General features: G+C 24.7%; 1 protein-coding gene across 1 annotated transcript; it reads left to right on the top strand.

The window, feature by feature from the left end:
- The first annotated feature begins 10,426 nt into the window (after positions 1-10,426).
- LOC111200566 lies at positions 10,427-11,197 on the top strand. The gene is made up of 2 exons (XM_048743566.1): positions 10,427-10,801; positions 10,901-11,197. The coding sequence occupies exons 1-2, from the start codon at positions 10,518-10,520 to the stop codon at positions 11,073-11,075; spliced, it is 459 nt and encodes a 152-aa protein (XP_048599523.1). The 5' UTR covers positions 10,427-10,517; the 3' UTR covers positions 11,076-11,197.
- The last annotated feature ends 10,676 nt before the right edge of the window (positions 11,198-21,873 follow it).

Here is a 21,873-nt window from a genome sequence, read left to right on the forward strand (position 1 = left end):
AAGCATTCGACTCGGTTCAGTGGTCATTTGTCTTACAGAGTTTGGAAGCAATTGGGGTTCCTGCTACGTTTATTCGATGGATAAAGCTTTGTATAACTACTCCCTCATTCTCGGTGCAAGTAAACGGTGAGCTAGCAGGTTATTTCCAAAGTACAAGAGGATTAAGGCAAGGATGTTCCCTCTCCCCTTATCTCTTTGTCTTGTGTATGAATGTCTTATCGCATAAGATTGATCAAGCAGTGATGGAGAAGAGATTTAAGTACCATCCACGGTGCAAAGAGCTATCCCTCACCCACCTTTGTTTTGCCGATGACCTAATGGTATTTGTGGAAGGTACTAAAGTATCCATTGAAGGTGCATTGTCAGTCTTTGAGGATTTTGCTAAGTGGTCTGGTCTAAACATAAGCATCGAGAAATCAACGGTGTTCATGGCTGGAGTGATAGAAGAAGAAAGAAGTAGAATCTTAAGGAACTTTCCTTTTGCAGAGGGAAATCTTCCTGTCCGCTATTTGGGGCTTCCTCTGATGACCAAAGGTATGTGTAAGTCTGATTATCTCCCTCTGGTGGAACGTGTACGAAATAGGATCAACACTTGGAACTGTAGATTCCTATCATATGCTGGCCGTTTGCAGTTGATCAATGCAGTTCTCATGAGTTTGGTTAACTATTGGGCGGCGGTGTTTAGGCTTCCAAGTCAATGTATGAAGGAGATTGAACAACTTTGTGCTGCTTTCCTTTGGTCTGGTCCAGTTCTAAAAGCTACTGGAGCTAAGGTTGCGTGGAAAAGTATTTGTAAACCAAAAAAAGAAGGAGGGCTTGGTATCAGAAGTCTGAAAGAAGTGAATAAGGTTTATGGATTAAAACTCATTTGGAGGCTACTGCTGGGAGAGTCACTTTGGGGGAAATGGATAAAAGTGTTTCCGCTCAAGAAAAAAAGTTTTTGGGAAGTAAAGCTTTCCTCTCAAGTTGGTTCTTGGATGTGGAAAAAAATTTTGAAGCTAAGAGTGGAAGCAAGGTCTTTTTTCAAGATGGAGGTCGGGAATGGTAGAAGTATCTCCTTTTGGTTCGATATGTGGTCTGACAAAGGTATCTTATATGATCTGCTGGGGGATCGGGGGATTATCAGTATGGGTATAAGAAGAGAAGCCACTATAGAAGAAGCTGTGTCTATAGGTGCTAGAAGGAAACGTAAGCACAGGTCTGAGGTGCTTAATGACATTGAAACTGAGATGAGTACAGTTAAGGAGAAGCTGAATCATACCGTCAAGGATGTAAACCATTGGAGATGGAGAAGAGGTTATGAAGCTAAGTTCTCGACCCAAGAAACCTGGCTGCTTCTCCGAGAACCTTCTGCACATTGCTCCTGGGCAAAAGGAGTTTGGTTTGCTAAAGGGACGCCAAAATTTGGGTTTATCACTTGGCTAGTGGTGTTGAATAAATTGGCTACTATGGATAGGGTATCCTCTTTGAATCCTAGTGTTGATGCGACTTGTGTTCTCTGCAAAGCTGCAGTGGAGTCTAGAGATCATTTATTTTTTGAGTGTTCTTACTCTGCTCAGCTCTGGAAACACTTAACCCTTGGGATTCTTCGGGGTACTTACTCTTCCTCCTGGTCTGCTATGGTTTCGCTGATTTCAGGAAGTATCAAGGGGAAGATAAGAGCATTTTGTATCAGATACTCATTTCAAGTGGCTGTTTACTCTTTATGGAGGGAGAGAAATAGCATAAGACATGGGGAGAAGCCGAAGGCTATTTCATTAATGAAGAAGCTGGTTGATAAAGAAGTAAAGAACAAGCTCAGCTTACTTAGTAGACAAAGAAGAAAAGGAATGGAGGGGAGTTTACAATATTGGTTTAGTACTAGAGATTAAAAATAGTTTTTTAACTAAAAGATAGTAAAGTTTTATTATTGTCTACACTTGATGTAAAAAGGCTTTTTTGATGAATAAAATTTAACATTCATTCAAAAAAAAAAAGATTAACCAAAATATCATTACTTATGTGTCATCATGAGAATCATTCTCATAAATTTTATTAAATAACTCTTCCTTGCTTAGACTAATTACATGTACTTTAACTATTCATTATTTAGATCCTTTTATTAAATAACTCTTCCTTGCTTAGTAATGCATTACTAAAAATTGATTGATAGTTGTAAATACTATATAAATCGTGATTACATTACTAAAACTATGGTGTACGCTGACAGTCATTAACAATATACTTGATAACCAAGAAAGGTTGTCTTTTCCAAATGTGGCGTGGCATAATATTAGTGTATTTTTCGATGAGTATGCTGTATTATTTTACAAATTCTTAGCATAATATTAGTGGATTCTTCAATGTGTATGCTGTATTATTTTATAGAAGTTAGCATACATTAAGTTTATTTATATTAGCTATTATATCATGGCTATATAACAAATCTCGATGGCTAAGACAAAATCCATATTTTATAATATATTGTTAATAATCATGTTCTTGAGTGATTGTAAAACACATTCAAAAAGAAATTTCATATTAAACTTCTTGCAATCCCTAAAATTTTGCAACAAGACTTTTTGAGTACAAAATTAACATAAATGCTGACAGACATTAAATTTGGAAATTTATATAATTATTTCCAGTTAAGTTTAAAATCAAATATCATGTTATTTACGATCCATAAATGATACATGACATTTTTAAGGAGTGAAAAATGTAAAAGATTCATAATTATGTTCTTCTATAGAACTTTGGTACGTGACATTAATTTTGATTAATATTTTTATGTATTTTTTGGGATACATGACATTTATTTTGGGACTGAGCAATATAAACTCGACTATATTGTAAAATCAAAATGTCGTATATAAAAAATCTAAACGCAATCTTGAGTGATTATAAAATACATTCAACAAGAAATGAGATATTAAATTTCTTTCAATCCTTTAACTTTTACAGCAAGATTTTTTATTACGAAATTAACATAAATGGTGATATTCATTAAATATGGAAATTTATATGATTCTTTCTGGTTAAGTTTAAAGTAAAAAATATCATTTTTAATATGGACTTCTTTTATTTTGGATCCTTTCATATAATACTTTCTATAATTTTCTGGAAATGTACTAACAATTAGGGATTTTCTGGCAATGGGATATTCATTTTTTCAAATGTCGTGGATCAAAACTCTATCAGTTGTGACTATATATATCATACTATACGTTTCAAAACTGGCAAAGAAAATTAGTGGCATGAATTTCATCTCTGACTTGAAGCCAAAGAAGTCTTTGTGGAAGATTATGGTGAAAGTCATAAGACTTTGTAAGCGGTACTCGACTGCTGGTGGAGAGACCATTAAAATGGTTTTCTTATTATGTATGTTCTTTATATCTTAAACAAATATCAAACGTTCTTCTGCTAATCTATACCATGTATAATATGTCATTATTGTTTTTACCTTTTCAATATCAATTGATTAAAATTTATAATTTCTTTAGTCTATTTACTCTGTGCAAGGTACGGGTCATCACCTAGTTATGATATTAAACTAATAGTCAAATTTAAGATAAATATATACACATGCATGTTTCGTATATATCTATCTGTAGGGCACATATGAGAGAGTATGCGTTATGAATCTACTCGTTTAATCATTATGTATTAACATTCAATATATAATTATACTGAGCACTAGATCTCTATTTTGGGACTATTCAAATAAGTATAACCTAATTTTATAGGGTTCGAATTTGGTAATATAAGAGCGACGTAACTAAAGTACATTATAATGCACATGCGCTTCATGCGGTTTGCGGGATAAGTGTAGCTTTGATAAAATAAGCAGTGCAGAATTATGTTTGATTAGAAAAAGAAGTTGTGCGGTTTTGGTAGATAAATATTAGAAATACTCTTATTTAATTGTTTAAATGCATATCTAATATTATAATATTTATATTTACGTTTTGATCATAATAACAATTTTGATGGGCTTTAAATAATATTAAATATTTTTTTGTTATGTATAAGAAAAAAGGAAATAAATATATAGAATTTTAAAATAATGTTACGTAATGTTTTATTTAATAAAATATATAAAGTCTAAAATAATAGATATATCTTCTACTTAATCTAGTTAGAGTATAAATTAATCTAGGACCTATGATGTTTTATTAGTTCACATGTATTTTTCTAATTTTTAGAAGTTTGTCACAAATTCATTTTTTCTATTTTATTGATTAATATTTCTTAGATAATATAAGTTCACTGACGAATATATAATGAATATACCTCATATTTATTATTTTTTCTTATCGCTGAGACTACACTCAAATGTCAATATTATTTGTAAATAATATTATAAATTTCAACTAATTTATTTGGTGAACCTCTTTGGATTTTCTTATGTTTTCATATATTTTATTAATTCTTCAAATATATTTCTTTGATAAACTCGTTTGAAATTATTTTTAATTGTATATGTTTTGTTAATTACTTTAATAAAGTTTCATACGTATGGATCCTACAAATTTTACTGATGAATTACATTAAAAACTTATGAAAAATCACCATGTACTTTTTTTATTATTAATAACTTTATCCTAATTGTTTTTTTGTTGATTATAACTATCTTTAGGTTTATTTCAAAAAAACCTATTTGAATAGATTAATGAAGATTTTTAATCTAATTTTCTTTAAAAAGTAGTTCCAAAAAATAATATAGTAGTGTTAATAAAGTTTTAATTGTTGATGAGTAAATAACTATATTAATTCATTTTATTGATAAATGGCAGTTTGAAAATAAATAGATAAATTGGCTAGTTAATAATATGTTTCTTAAATAACTAAACTACTTTTACCATCATTTATCTATAATAAAACTTTGTACACTTATTGTAATCAAAGATGAATTGGCTCAGTAAAATAAGACCAAAATAAACTTGTGTAACTGAATATAAGCTTATACTACTTTTAAGCGGATACCTATAGAACTAGGAAAATTTTAAATACTAAATTTCAGTTTAATTAGGTTGACTGTTTTGATTTTAAATATCTATTTTATTTTGATGTACAATTATCAATATTTTTAGAAAATTCCCCGAGTAGCACTATTTGTTTTGTCACAAATATAGACTCTAAGGATTTTTATAGATTTTTATAAAAATTTCAGATTTCTAAACATATTAAACTATGATTCTGATTTGGCCTATTTTTTATAGTTTTAAAATTATATGTATAATATTTTAATAACATATACCCCTTCTCATAAAAAGACATAATTTTGTTTTTTTCTAGTTAAAATTTTTTATATTAAATTTTCAATAAGTTGATATATATGTATATATATCTCAATCAAAATTTTAAGATAATTTTTTAAAAAAATTTTAGTTTATATTTTTCTAGTTTTGTATTGATTTTAATTTTACATACACGAATATTTGGATTTGTTTAATAAAAAAAATGATTTTTTAAAAAAAAATTGTTCTTTTTGGTTAGTTAAAATCTTATGTTTAATTTAAAATATTTATTTTAGGGCAATTATCTCAAATAACTTTTTTAAGTTTTTGTCATAAAAATAGACCTCAAAAACTAAAATGATAAAATAGTTTATCTATCCTAGGGAATTTCTCTTTATTTTATATATCAATTAAATGATTTTATTTTCATTTTTATTTGAGCGAAATAGTTTTCTGATTTTTTCTATTTAAAAATATCAAATTAAGATGCTGATTTGGTATATTTTCAATGATATTTGTAAATACTATATGACACATCAAATAAAATATAGTCTAAATTTTGAAATCATATGTACTTTCAATTCATATTTTTTAGTATCTTAAATTATTAGATTTTTAAGATTAATATTTTTTAATTAATTTACAGCTATCTTTCAAAGATTTAGTTTATATAGTAAATGATATGTGGACATTCGATTATTTATAGAGTTAGCTTATTGGGAAATTACATGTTTACCACTTACATGGTACCATTTTTTATTTTTACCACCGTTAAAGAGACATTTTCAAAAATATCTTCTTCATTAAATGACAAAAGACTCTTATGCCTTTGTTATTTATATATATAATAAATTATTATTTAAATAAAAAATAAAAAAAAATAAAAAATAAAAAAATAAAAAATAATTATGTTTTCAAATTATAATTTTTTAAATTCAAACTTTTTTATAAATTTTGTTTTTTTGAAATTTTGTTTTTCAAACTTTTTTTATTTTTGTTTTCGAAATTTCTTTTTGAAAAACGAAAATTATGTTTGAAACTATTTTTTAAAATTTTTTATATATTTTTAAGTATTTATTTATATATTTATTAGAATCCTAAATTTCACATTCCAAAAACCCTACTCCACCCTTCAACTCTAAACCCTAAATCTAGATTAGTTAACCCTAAGGGTATAATTGTCTTTTACCCTTCATTCAAAGTGAGGGTAAAACTAGTTAGTGTAAACATGAAAAGTGGTACTATGAATGTGATATTTGTGGCAATTTCCCTTAACTTATATATAGTATATGCTCTTTTTGAATATTTTCGATAGTATATAATTTAAAATGTAAAAAGTGTATCAACTTGTATATAATATATGTTATTTGTTATTTTCAATATCATATAACCTAAACTTTAAAATCGGGTGTTTTGAATTTATATAGTTATAACTGTTTGAAAGTCTTCCAATTTATATTAATAATGGTTTTTGTTGGTTATTTTATGTAAATTTTCACAAATCAATTAAACATTTTAAGTTTAACTTCTTATATTGATTTATATTTTACTTTGAAATAAACAATTTCGGTAATGTTGACATTTTTAGAAATACAAATAAAAAGTGATTTGGCATATTTTTGTGCTTTAAAATAATATGTGGACATTTTCAATAACTTATAACATCAACTTATATACAGTATATATTATTTTTGAATATTGTCAATGACATATAACTTAAAATTTGAAACCACGTGTTTTAATTTTTAAACCTATATAGTTATAATTATTTGAAAGTCTTGCATTTTTATTTTTATTTAAATTTCAAAAATATTATAAATATTAAGTTAATATAAGATAATGTTTTATTTTTATCAACTTACCTTATCTGATATTGATTTTTATTTGGGAAATTGCCACAAATAGCACATTCATAGTATCACTTTTCATGTTTACACTAACCACTTTTACCCTCACTTTTAATAAAGAGTAAAAGACAATTATACCCTTAGGGTTAACTAATCTAGACTTAGGGTTTAGAGTTGAGGGCTGGGGTAGGGTAGAGTTTTTGGAATGTGAAATTTAGGATTCTAATAAATATATAAATAAATACTTTATATAAAAATTTTAAAAAAATAGTTTCAAACATAATTTTCGTTTTTCAAAAAGAAATTTGAAAAAAAAAATAAAAAACAAATTTGAAAAAAAATAAAAAAATTTTTTATAAAAATGTTTGAATTTGAAAAAGTATAATTCGAAAACATAAAAAAAAAAAATTTACTTTTTTTTTTTTTTTTAATAGTGATTTATTATATATAAATAACAAGGGCATAAGAGTCTTTTGCCACTTAATGAAGAAGGTATTTTTGAAAATGTTTCCTTATTGGTTGTAAAAATGAAAAGTGGTACCATGAAAGTGGTAAACATGTAAGTTCCCCTTTTTATTTTATTGTTTCAAAGTCTTTCAAATTTTTTATTTAATTTATCTTTGTTAGTTATTTTATGTTAATTTAGAAAAATCAGTTTAAGATTAAGTACTTATATATAATGTTTTAAATTTTCTAAGTTTAAATTTTTATATTGATTTATTTTTTATTTTGAAATAAATATTTTTTGGTAATATTTATTTGTTTTAGAAATAATCAAAGAAAATAATTGTTTCAGTATCTAGCATTTTAAATTTTATGCTAAATTTCGAAAATATTATATATATTAATTTAATTTACATAATTTTTAATTTTGATAAATTATATTTTGACATTGATTTATATTTTATTGTTTGAAAGCTTCCAATATTTATTTAATAATTATCTTTTTTATTATTTTAATGTTAATTTCCAAAAATAATTTTCACATTAAGTAACTTATATATAATGTGTTTACCTTTTCAAGTTTACGTTTTATATTAATTTATATTTTATTTTGAAATAAACAATTTTTGGTAGTATTGATATTAATTAGAAATAGTAAATTGAAAAAAAATATTTGGCATATTTTTGGTGATTAAAAATAATATGTGGACATTTTAAGTAATTTATGACATCAACTTATCTATGGTATATATTATGTTTGAATATTTTCAATAGCATATAACCCAAAAATGGAAATTTCATGTTTTAAATTTTTATAGTTATAACTTATAACTAGGTGTTTTCCTGCAGTAAGAAATTTTTAAAATTTAACTTATATTTTAAAATAAATTTTATTAAATATTATAGATTTTACTATTTTCTTACTAATATTCAATATATTTTTGATATATATTAAATCAATTTGTATAAAACTAATAAATGATATAAAATTGTATAAGTATAAAACAATTAGCCTAAACAATATTTATAAAATTTGTTGATATATAAGAAACTAATAATCTTACGATTAGATATTTAAAGTTTTTAAAAAATTGTAAAAAAAATTGAAAGTTTTAATAATACAAATTGTATAATTATACAAAAATAATAATATTTCAAAATATCACTACAAAAAAAGTCTACATTGATAGCACATTGTTATAGCACGTTTTACTGAACTGCTGTCGTAGATGATTTAAATATTTCTGTATTATATTATAGCATTAGATAAACGTTATGGTAGAATAAAACCTAAAATAGCACTTAATTAATGTTATTTTAAAAATTAAGTGAGCGAGAATATAAAGTCACAGATACCGCCAACACTTAGTGAAAAATTAGATTTAAGCGCCAAAGATATTTTTAAGCGGCTTCAACAATGCTATCAAAGACATATAATAGCATTTTTATAACGCTAAGAAAAGCTCTTTGAACCCCTAAACTCTAAACATGGTTTTAAACTCTAAACATTGTTTTAAACCCTAAACTTTAAAGACAACCTTTAAACCTCTAATCTTTTCATACTATAACTTCAAATCTTAAAATTAAAATCAAAATTTAATCTTTTTAATCTTAATCTATAATTTCCTAAACACATATCTTTAATCTTTAATCAAACTCTATATCTTAAATCTAAACTTCAAATGTAAACTAAACATTCAATACTCTAAATATAAACTTCAAATCTAAATTATTAAATATTTAACTACAAATCGTCTAGTATTCAAATCTATTATTTTCGAATCTTAATCCAAAACACTAAATTTTAACCCTAAACCTCATATTCCAACATCAACACCTTAAATCATAAAACTAAATTTACTCTTAATCATTTTTTTTTTGTAAATCATAAAATATAAATTTAAAACTTTTCAAATTTTGTATCAAACATTCAAATTTATAAACGGATTATAAATCAGTTTTTTTATAAACATGCAAATTTAAAAATGATGACCAAAATCATAATGATGATATTAATCTAATATTTTCAAACTTAAACATCAATTCATAAAATAAATATCAGTTTATTAGGTTCAAAAAATAAATAATTTAGACTTAAATTATAAACTACAAAATATTAATTTTGAAATAAGATATAACTAATAAAAATCACTTACAAAACAAATTATCAAATATGGAAAGACAAAACAAAAATAAAAATAAAAAAAACAAAAACAAAATTGTCTGGGCAATCAGATTAAAGTACATGGATCACACTTTTGAACCGTTAGATTAACTTAGATCTGAAGGTTAAGATTTATTCCTTTAATATTTATTTTTATTTTCTCCTCTCCCTCTCTCTCTCTCACTCTCAACCTATGTTACATGGAAACGGAAGCGGGTACGTGGAAGCGGAAGCGTAAGGAAGCGCAGAAGCGAGATTTTTTAAAGTATTAGAAAGCGGGTACGTGTTGGAAGCGTATATCTATATATAAATAAATAAATATATATATATAATATATATATTAATTTTTAAAAAAATTAGGACTAAAAATTATATGATTTAAATTTGAAATAATGCATTTATTCATTTATAATAATTTTGAAATGATTTTATATTAAAACTGTAAAAATACACATAAATGAAGTTTACAAAAAATATTATATTAATTATTTTTAATACTTCATAAATAATTGACACAATATATTTCAATATGTGCTATATCTTTAATAAAAAATCTCAATGCATAAAAATAATTTATAGTATTATTTTTAATATTTGTATATTTATAACTCAATATCATTACTATTGATTTTTTTATTTTATATAGATTAAAACTATGGTTTTATATTTTATTCATATATTGCATTTTTTTTTAAAAACGGAAGCGTGATTCCAAAACGGAATCGTAAGCTTCCAACAAGTTTTTAAAGAGAATATTTTAGAAACGTTTTGGAAGCGAGATTCCGCAAGCTTCCACAAGGTTCCGATTCCGATTCTGGTTCCGAAGCGGGAAGCGGACGTCCGATGAAGCTTCCGTGCAACGTAGCTCTCAACTCCACGGATCTGGTCTTCATGTTCTTCTCCTTCATTCTCATCTCTCCCATCCCTCTCCAATCTTACTGTTTCTCTCATCTCTCCTATCTCTCTCCACGCCTCTCTCATCTCTCCCATCTCTCTCCCACCGCATCTCCTCCTCGTCTCACCACCACCACGGTCGCCCTCCCACCACCACCACCACGGTCGCCCTCCCACCACCACCACGGTCGCACTCCCACCACCACCACGGTCGCACTCCCACCACCACCACGGTTGATCTCTCTCTCTCTCTCTCTATCTCTTTGTATCTGTGTATCTTCTCTCTGTTTCTGTAGTATGAATCTGATGTTGTTTTGTTTTGGTAAAGATAGTTGGGGAGGCAAGGTTCATGGTGGCTGGAGGAGGCAAGGTCCATGGCGGCTTGAGGACGGAAGTCTCGTGGCGGCTGGAGGAGGCAAGGCTCATGGCTGTTGGAAGAGGGGCAAGGTTATGGAGGAGGCGGCTGCAGTCTTTTCTTTTTTTGTTTTAGGTTTAGATTTGGTTTAGTGTAACCGGGTTAGAAAAATTGTAGTGGTCTGAGTTTATGTTATAATTTCTGGTTAGTTTTGTAAACCAGGATTAATTTGTAAACCAATTTTAATATATAAATAAAATTTATTTTAATTTCATTATAAAACAATTTTCGGTTTAATATTAATTATTTTATTTCGAATTATAATTAATTTTAGTTTATTGCAGAAAGATATATCATAGCACGAAAATATAAATCGTAACTAATTTATAACAAAAAAATAATGTTATGTTTAAGTTAATAATATCATTCAAATATTGCTATCGTATCTGCACAATTCATAGCATTTAAAAAAATGTTATCGTAGAGGGGGTACCTATGATGGCTGCCGATGACATAGCATTTCAAGTTTCGCTATAAAAGCCCTACCATAGCGTTTATCGTGTGCTAAGAATGCGCATATTTCTTGTAGTGTATGAAATGTTATCTACAAATATATTTATTTTATAGATGATGTATGAGCTATTACCATATTTTAAAAAAGTTTACCAAAAAAAAATATCAATATTAAATATAATATATGAATTATTACCATATTCTGATAAGTTTACCAAAAATATAAATCAACACTACATGAAATTATCCATGTTATATTTTCTCGGAAGCCATGTCATCAATTTTGGTAGCCATGTCATATTTGTTTTGTGAAATTGATTGTAGAGAGGACATGTGGCAAAATCACTTCGCAAATATAGTCTAGGAGATTGTTTGAAAGTCTTGTATTATTTTTTTATTTTATTTTTTTCGAAAATTAATTATATATTCAGTTAACTTATATATATAATATTTTTACATATATTCAGTTAAATTATATATATATATATATATATATATATATATATAATCTTTTTACTTTTGTTAGCTTTCCTTATTTGATATTGATTTATGTTTTATTTTAAAATAAACAAATTTTTGGAAATATTGACTTTTTGAAAAAATTAAACTAAAATAATGATTTGTCATATTATTATTAGTTGTTTGAAATCCTATGTGTTTTAAATCATATTATTGAGAGGTTGATTGTTTCTAGTTTGTAGAATAGTTTTTGGTTTTTGTTTTTTAAAAAACCATTTTTTATCCAATCAAGCTTTTTATGAAATGGTTTTTCTAAAATCTAGGGAAACTAGTTTTTAGAATAACTGTCCATTTCCAAACAAAAACCAAAAACCAGTTTTTTCTAGTTTTTTTGCTTGAAGTTTTTATTATTACAAATTTAACTTACGTAAAAGCACTTTTTGGTGTAATACGTACGTAAGACATTATGGTACTACGATATAGATAAAATGTAAGGCACTTTACCTAAGGTATTCTTGATTGCTAATAATAATCCATGAGCACATCTATATAATACAGCAAATTCTTTAATACCTATGGCACACCTAAAGCATATTCATCTATTTTTATTATAACATAGCTTAGTTTTACTAAAATTATAAAAATATTTGAATACTATTTTATCAAATAATAATACTATTTGAATACTATTTTATCAAATGTTACATGTATGCTAATCATAACAAAGCTTTATTGTACTAAAGCTATTATAATATTTAAATGTTATTTTTATTTAATAATAAATTGATGTAGTCAAAATAACTCATAAAAATTATCTTAACTAATCCATAAAATAAATTTAATTATTTGAAGTTAGTCTTACAAAAAAATATATTTATTTTAGCTATTGTTTTTATTTAGGAAAAAAAATAGTTTTTTGTTGTTTCTTTTACTATTTCATACATATAACTATATAAGCAGTGGCGGATGTAGAGCCTATAAGGGTGGGGCATCTGCCCCCTATGAGTTTTTTTAAAAAAAGTTTTTATTTACTAAATTATAATGAATTTTGAAGAAATTGAATAAATTTGTCTCCCATAAAACTTCAAACCTAGGGTTAAGTATGCTTCATTTGTAAGTTTGAAAATTTTGCCCCTCATTATAAAACTTTCTAGATCCGCCACTGCATATAAGCTATATGATAGTATCTTCCTTTTTATTATTCCAGAGTAAACATTTTACTATTAATAATATTTTTCATTTTATTATTTTTAAAAGTAAATTCCAAAAACTAAAAACTAAAATCTAAATCACCTTTCAAGTTTTTCAAAAAACTAAAATCTACTGCAAAACCAAAAACCAAAATCCAAAAACCAAAAGCTAAAAACTAAAAACCAAAAACCAAAAACCAAAAACTGAAAACCAAAAACTAAAAACCAACGAAACAATCATCACCTGAATATTTTCAATTGCATATAAGTATATAACATATACTTAAAAATCATGTGTCTTAAATTTATATAGTTCTAAAAGTTAAAAAATCTTGCATTTTTAAGTTAATTATTATATTTGTAAGATATTTTATGTACTTTTCAAAAATATATTATATATTAAGTTAAATTATATATAACTATTTGAATTTTGTAAATTTACTATATTTTAATTTATTTCTATTTTATTATGAAATAAACAGTTTTGGAAATTTTGACATATTTAAAAATAGTATAGATTTATCATATTTAAATGATTTCTATTTTATTATGAAATAAACAGTTTTGGAAATTTTAATATTTTTAAAAATAGAAAATTAAATATCTGATGTGTCATATTTTGATTGGTGGTTTAACATCTTATGTGGATGCTCTCAATGATTTATAGTCTCAAATTTTATATAGTATAGACTAGATTTTATATTCTAGCTCAAGTTTGTATTAATAATTTAATTTAGTTTTATAATAACTTTGAAGCTAACAATTTAACTGATTTATATAACTTTCTTATTTGAAATATGTTTTGTAGATTTTAATATTTATGTTTATTTATAATTATATCATGTTATTAGCTATTTAGTTATTTGTATTTATAGATGCAATAATTATGTTTATAAACACATTCATAGTTTTTGAAATATTAATTTATATTTAAAAATATTATGTAGATTACTCAATGTATGTAACCTGTTAATAAGTTATAATATTTTTATAAAACAATTATACATATTTTATTTGAATAACATAAGCGATTAAACTATCTGTATAATATCTAATTTTGCTTTATATTCAGAAAAACTTTATAATTAATGTGTGACTGTTATATAGATATGTAATATTATAATATTGAGATTTAAAATTTAACCGCAAAAAGATTTTGATGAACTTTAATTAATATTAAATAATCTTTGTAAGATAATATAAATTTAAAGTAAATATAATGAATTAAACAAATGTTAAATAATATTTTATTTATTGAATTAATAATATAGAGAACCTAAAGTATAATATTTATATATTACTTGATCTAATTATTTAGTTGTATAGCATTACAATATATCATAATTTACTTTTTTTATATGAAAAATATTATTTTGGTACAATAGATAATATACGTTTGTTTCGGAGTTTCCATAAATATTTTTAAAATCCTTTATAAACTATTATATAATTTGATAAAAAATGTTTCTAGTTGCTAAATGATGTTGATAAGATAACGAACATCTTAGATAACGTACTCATTGTAATTTTGAGATTTTTTAAAAATGTTATAAGTTTGTAAATTTGTATATTTTTAGTTTGTTGATGATAAATTCATATTGGTTATTTTTTCTATCATTATTTTATGTTATCCTTCATGCTAATTTATTACTGGTCGTCTTTATAATTTTATTAAAAATCTTAACTAATTTATTTGACATGCTTTCTTAGACTCTTTATTTTTTATCTAACTTGTAAACATTGTTCTTTAAATATTTTCTTCAACATAACTCAACAGAGAGCATTTTAAGCTTTATAAATCATTTATAAAAATTATAAAAATATTTATCTTAGCTCATCATATTTTTTAAATTATGATAAGAAGTTTGAAGTCATTTATACAAGATTATAAATTAATTTATAAAATCTATTTTGAAATTTCATTTTATATTAAATAAGAAATCACTTAAGTAATTTTTTTGTTAGGTGTCGATCATATAGAGAGTTTAAAAAATACTATTATAATTTGATTTGTTAATTTTTTTTCAATTTGTTTTTTTTTCTGAGTAAGAAAATAAGTTATAGAACCAGTTTTATCATTATCCAAATGACCTAAAAATATTGCACAAAACTATTTATGGTAATTAAATATGTGATTTATATAATGTACTAGTATTATCATCCCGTGCTATGCACGGGCGTGCTAATTTTGCTTGCATTCAGATTAGTTTGTTTTATAGATTTCGTATATTTTACTTTTATATCAAAATTGAATATTATTTTTGTCACATTTCTCTGGAATTGGATAAATGGTAAAGCTAAAATTAGAGTGTCACACATTTGCACTGAAACACAACAGTTTAGAACGTAAGTTGGATTTTGATTTTTTTTTCAGAGATTCATTTTTGGAATAAAATTTTATTGAAAATAATAAATAAATATCAACACATAAGAAATAGTTAAAATATCATATATGATCCATTTAGTTTTGTTTATAATTTTTTTTGTAAATAAGTATTTAAAATATAAGTTTATTTATTGTTAGTGTATGAAAATTAAAAACTAAAATAAAATCTTTAAAAAAAATATTTTTTATTTTTTTTGCTTAAACAAAAATATGGTTTTATTGAAAATTATATTCAAAAGTATTGAAATCTCATGCCCTGTAAAGAGATAGATGTCTTATTAAAAATAAAAGAAAACATATCTTGGGATTTTTTTTTGTGAACTTGAGTTTTGGTATTGTTCTTGATTCCCTTCTTGTGAAATCATCTCTAATCTGGAACTTCAAAGATATAATATATATATATATATATATATTAATTGATTTGTATATAATAGACACACACAGGTTTTAAAAATATGTTATGCTATTAAAACTATATTTGAAAACTTTTCAAACCACAAAACTAACGTAAGTACTTAATTCATATCAGATTCAGATATACTTACTGTTACCAAGATGCAGACAAAACTCTGAATTCTTTTGAAGATTTGCTGTAGAAATATAACAATCTTCAACTTGAATCATGCAACGATAATTTTTTGTTTTCAACTCATGCAAAGAGAATTAAAAAGAATTAGAGAATGTTAATTTGAGAAGGAAAGAAAACAAATCTGAATAAAGGCCAAACATAAACTTGTATGGATTTTTTTTTGCTACATTGAAAATAAAGAAATAAACGATATAAAGAAAAAAAAAGAGAAGGATAATAAATCCTATGCAACTTTGGAGTGTGATCTGACCTCTACTTGGTGTCTTTTTTTTTTTTTTTATCAACTCCTCTACAAAAAAATTGATCAATTCCTCTTTTTTTGGTGTCTAAACTTCGTGAAAGATCGATGAGGGTTTGATATTGCTGTTACCTACTGGTACTGGCACAAAAAAATTATACTTTAACTCTTTATTTGCACCGTTCTATTTTTTTCTTGTCGGGATTTTTGTTGAGCCTCTGTATGAGGATGAACCTCTGTAGTGCTTTTCTATCATTTTAATGGAATTATCAGTGACAAAAAGAAAATTGCTTGGAAGCTAAGAGATGGAAACTATCAGAACATGTGACGTGATTGGAAGTTAATTATAGTTGACATGATTTTTTGAAAAATCTGAACGTGTTAGTGATATGAGAAATTTAAGGCTTTAGACTTTTACGGTTGCTAAAAAAATATGATCGAGAGTAGATTTTTAATTGATCATTTTTAAAAAAATTAAAAAATATATACACACGTGTCAGGATTTGATTCGCCAAGCGACTTGCGCTTTAGTATATAAAAGATATAATGCTTCATAAAATAATTTTTAGGAATCAAGTATTTCTAAATTATAGAAAATGTTTCAAAAGTTTCAGTAGATATTATATACCTTCAAAACTTAAGTGATTTTATTAAAACTAAATCATGAATATTATATATAACTAATTTTAGTAAAATTATCAATACAAAATATAAAAAAGTATTTAAAAAAGATGTATTTATCCTTTTTTAACTTATTCTTAGAAAAATATTTAACAAAAAACACATAATGATAAAAACACATTTTAATTTGAAAAATTATAATAAATATATTGTTACAAAAAATTCAAACCAGCGAAATCGCGGGCATCCACCTAGTTTATAATTATAATTGTTTGAATTATTGCATTTTAAAATCAATTATTATTGTTAGTTAATTTATGTTAAATTTCGAAATTATTACATATATATAGTAAGTTAATATATGTATAATATCTTACTTTTGTTAGTTTGCCTTATTCGATATCGATTTCTTTTTTAATATGAAATAAACAGTTTTTGAGAAACATTGACATATTTAAAAAATAACAAATTAAAATGTTTATTTGGCATAATATGGTTGGTTGTTTTAAATCATATGTGGACCTTTTCAATGGCTTATAGCCTCAACTTTTATTTAATAGTTTACCTTATTTGATGTTGAATTCCATTTTGTGTTATCAATTTTTGAAATTTTAACATTTTAAAAATAGTAAACTATAATTATGATTTTTCATATTTAGTTTTTTTTTTCTAAACCTATGTGTACACTCTCAATGACTTATAGTCTCATATATAATATATGTTAATTTTGAATATTTAAATAGCATATAATGTTTTACTTTTGTTAACTTACCTTGTTTGATATTGGTTTCTATTTTATTTTAAATAATTTTATGGAACTTTTTAAATCCTAATCTATATATATATATATATATATATATATATATATGTTTGTCTCCTTCCTGGACCCTCCACGTCAGAAACTCGAGTCTTGAGGAGCTGCCACGTGTCCAGCCGAGCAAAACACACCGTATCATTTAAACTCTACCATTGTGGGCTTCGATCGCTGAACTGGGCTCTGAAATAGGAAGATTTATCAAAAGAAATTGTGACACTGGGCTTGGTGAGATTTCTTTTTCCCGTTCAGTTCTTGATGGATCATTATTGGTTCAGTGGAAGTCTAAGAAACCAAGAACAGAGAAAGAAATAGTTGGTTCTTCAAACATTAGTTTCCAACATTTAACTTCTTCTTATGATAGTGTCGAGCCAGATGCAGAGGCGATTGGACGGATGAAAGAGATTAAGTGAAATGAAACATTTTTACAATTCAACGAATCAAACACATAACTAAAATTTATTTTTTTTTTATTTGACTCTTCTTTTTTTTTGATGAAATTTTAAATTTATTGATCATCAGTGAAAAAGAATAGTTATGTACAAAGGACTAAAGATTTAAAAAGATGAACAAGAATCCTAAGCCCTATGTATGTGTTTTGTACCACTCTTGCATAAGATCTCTCAACCGTTGCTTCTCCCAATATCTGGTAGCTAAAAGCCGATTACGAACAGTCTAGGTTTATTTGACTCTTCACCTTATATATAATTTTCAATAACAAAATCAGATATTTGAATATTAAAATTTTTGAAATTGGTAAGACAAAAAAATAACTGAAAATAATTTTATAATTTTCTAGAAACTTATATTTTTATAATATATTATATACGTACAAAATATATAATAAAAAACTAAAATTTAAACCAAAAACCCGGGCGTAGCCCGGGCCGACCCTAGTCAAAGTATAATGAATTGTTTCTCACTGATTTATAGTCTTAGCTTATATATAATGTATTTTATTTATGAATATTTTCAATAGCTTATAGCCTAAATTTTAAAAATCATGTGTTAAATTTATAGTTATAGTTGTTTGAATTATTGCATTTTAAACTAAATTATTATTTTTATTTGTTTATGTTAAATTTCGAAATTATTAATATATATATATATATATATATATATTAATTTAATATATGTATAATGTATTTACTTTTTTAGTTTGCCATATTCGATATTGATTTATTTTTATTATGAAATAAACAGTTTTTTTTGGAAACATTGACATATTTAAAAATAACAAATTAAAATGTATCACCAGTTGGATAGTTAAAATTCTCATTGTTGATGAGAACCAACTTTCCAAGGGCATCTATACAAAATAGGTATATCATTAGAACATTATGATAAAATTGTATATTTTTTATGTGGACAGTAATAAAGTTCGTCCCATATCTTCCTAGGTAATCCTAATTTGTTTCCTCTCAATATCGTGGCCATCGTTGTCTGGAAATACAAAAATTGTAGGCTAAGTGAATTAAATTATGAACTTGTTACAAGTTACCTTATAACTTGTTTTGTTGTTGATAACCAAGAAGTTCTTAATCTTAAATTTTCCTCGTAAAGCCTATAGCTGGTATGAATGCATGTATTATTGTTGTTGCCTGTAAAATTCGTGTCAAACATAACATATTTTCATGAACATATAGATTAGTAATGACGAAATAAACTTCCTTATGCCTTTTGATTAATAAGAAGCAACTCAAATCCATAATAAACAACTCTTTTTGATGTTACTTATGATATGGGCGGATTAAACAATGAATCCATAAGTAAACTTCCAAAAATAACCACTCTGCAAACCCATAATAAACAACATCTTATTAAAACTCTGCTCGAGGTCGTGGAATACCAAGGAAGAAGCAAAAGCAACCATAGTTTAGATTTCTCTTTTTTTTTCACTATCTATCACTTTCTCAAAGTAAGCAGAAGCAACCATAGTTTAGACTCACTTGGAAACTTAGAGAATTATTTATAGGCACGCAATACTTCGTATATAAAAAATTAGAAAGTTTCTTATTTTATATATTAGTCAAAAAGGTTTTAATTTTTTTTCTTATTTTAACTATTTTAACATTAAAATATAGTAATATACCTAAGAAGACATATTTTTTTGTTAATATTACTATTTTCTATTGAATTTCCATTTTACTTTAATAGTTAGCATCTTTTAGTAAGTTATGAAAAGTTAATATCTATTTTGTTAGTTTAGTACATTTATGTAATATTAATTTCGTTTTTAAAGATTATTTTTAATATTAACATTTCTAACTTGATATTGGTTTCTATTTTATTTCGAAATAAACAATTTTTGGAAATATTAATATTTTTAAAAATAATAAATTAAAACAAATTATTTGACTATAATACGATTGGTCGTTTAAAATCTTAAGAAGACAATATTTTTTTGTTTACATTTATTGTACTTAAGAAGATAATATTTGTTTGTTAATATTACGATTTTACTTTTGATTTTTTATTTTTCTATAACAATTAACATTTTTAAGCAAGTTATAAAATGTTAATATTTATTTTATTAGTTTAAGTTATAATTTTGAAAATATTAAAATTTTCTAAAGATAATAAATTAAAAAATATGATTTGTCATAATACGGTTGGTAATCTTAAATCTTATGTGAACGCTCTCAATGACTTCTACAACTTTTGTATAGTATAGATTCATTCAATTCACATATTAAAAGAAAAGGGTATAATAATAATAATTTGTGCACACGCAGTCGCACCGCCCTACGCGGCCGTCATCTAGAAACTTTAGTTAAGACGTTCGTCTTTGACGTCAAGATCGTAGCGTTATCACGTCGTTGACCTTATACCAATCGTTGATCCGTTTACATACCCTTGATGTTATTGGTTAGACGTTTGTTCCACTTCTCTGAAGAAAAATACAATATAGAAAACAAATTAAATGTATAAAAGAGTATTCTTTTAAAATTAGTGAAAATGTGGGCGTATGGTTTACTTTGTAAAATTTACAATATCCTTTTTGAGTTCAGTGTTTAGTCTTTAGAAATTAAAATTATTTTTAATGTTTAGTTTTAAATTATTTTTGTATTTTTTAAATATTACTCTGCTATAATTTCAATATAAAATTATAAAATTATGTTTTTAGACATTCGAAAAATCCGTTTAAAGATTAATTTATTTTTGCAAAATTAAAATTTTGATTTTCTGTAATAAAAGAAAAATATCATTTTCTGCTACAATTTTTTATTTTTCTCAAAAGTAAAGTACTTTTTTATTGAAAACATAAAATTTGTTTTCTACCAAAAACATAAAATCTTATTTTCTTTTAAAAATATATATTTTTAACTAAAAAGGTTATTTTTCATTTAAGAGAAAATATTGAAAATATAACAAAACTAATTATATCATCTATATATTTAATTTTAAATTATAATTTTAAAAATTAATAAAAGAATAAAGTTTTTTGCTCACAAAAACTAAAAGCATATACATTTAATTTAAACGAAGAACAATTAAGATATCTTCAGATAGTTTTGAAACTTTAACTTTTTTTCTTTTCTTTTCTGTTAGTGTAGGATTTCCTTTTATCCAAGAGTTTTAATTATACAAGTTTTTAAAATAAATAAAATAAATAATAGCCACCTACTTAGAGTATTATAAGAATTTTCTTATTTTATAAACTTAAAATAGGATAAGATTATATATGTATCCACTGCAACATGTATTATTATTTTCAGTTAAAAAAAAAAGAAATACTCTAAGATAGTACTAAAAAAGTTTCTGTCACAAAATGTTTCATTAAAAAGGTAAATATACACTTATACCCTTAGGGTTAACTAATTCAAACCTTAGAGTTTAGAGTTAAGGGGTGTATATGTATCCACCGCAACATGTATGATTATTTTCAGTTAAAAAAAAAAAGAAATATCCTAAGATAGTACTAAAAAAGTTTATGTCACAAAATGTTTTATTAATGAGGTAAATATACACCAATACTTCTAGTATTAACTAATTCAAACCTTGGGGTTTAGAGTTAAGGGGTGTGGATTTGGGATTGAATTTAAAATTTTATAAAATAAAATATAAATATTTAAAATTTGAAAATAAAAATTTTAAAAATAATTTCAAAAAGTATTTTCGAATTACAAAAAGAAAATT

The sequence above is a fragment of the Brassica napus genome, chromosome A10 (genome assembly GCF_020379485.1).
Source record: "Brassica napus cultivar Da-Ae chromosome A10, Da-Ae, whole genome shotgun sequence".
Classification (NCBI taxonomy): Eukaryota; Viridiplantae; Streptophyta; class Magnoliopsida; order Brassicales; family Brassicaceae; genus Brassica; species Brassica napus.

Excerpts from the sequence above, each read along its gene's own strand:
- LOC111200566 (XM_048743566.1), top strand. The coding sequence starts at position 10,518 with ATGAAGCTTCCGTGCAACGTAGCTCTCAACTCCACGGATCTGGTCTTC. Across the intron at positions 10,802-10,900 it reads GCACTCCCACCACCACCACG|TTGGGGAGGCAAGGTTCATG; the intron begins GTTGATCTCTCT and ends TGGTAAAGATAG.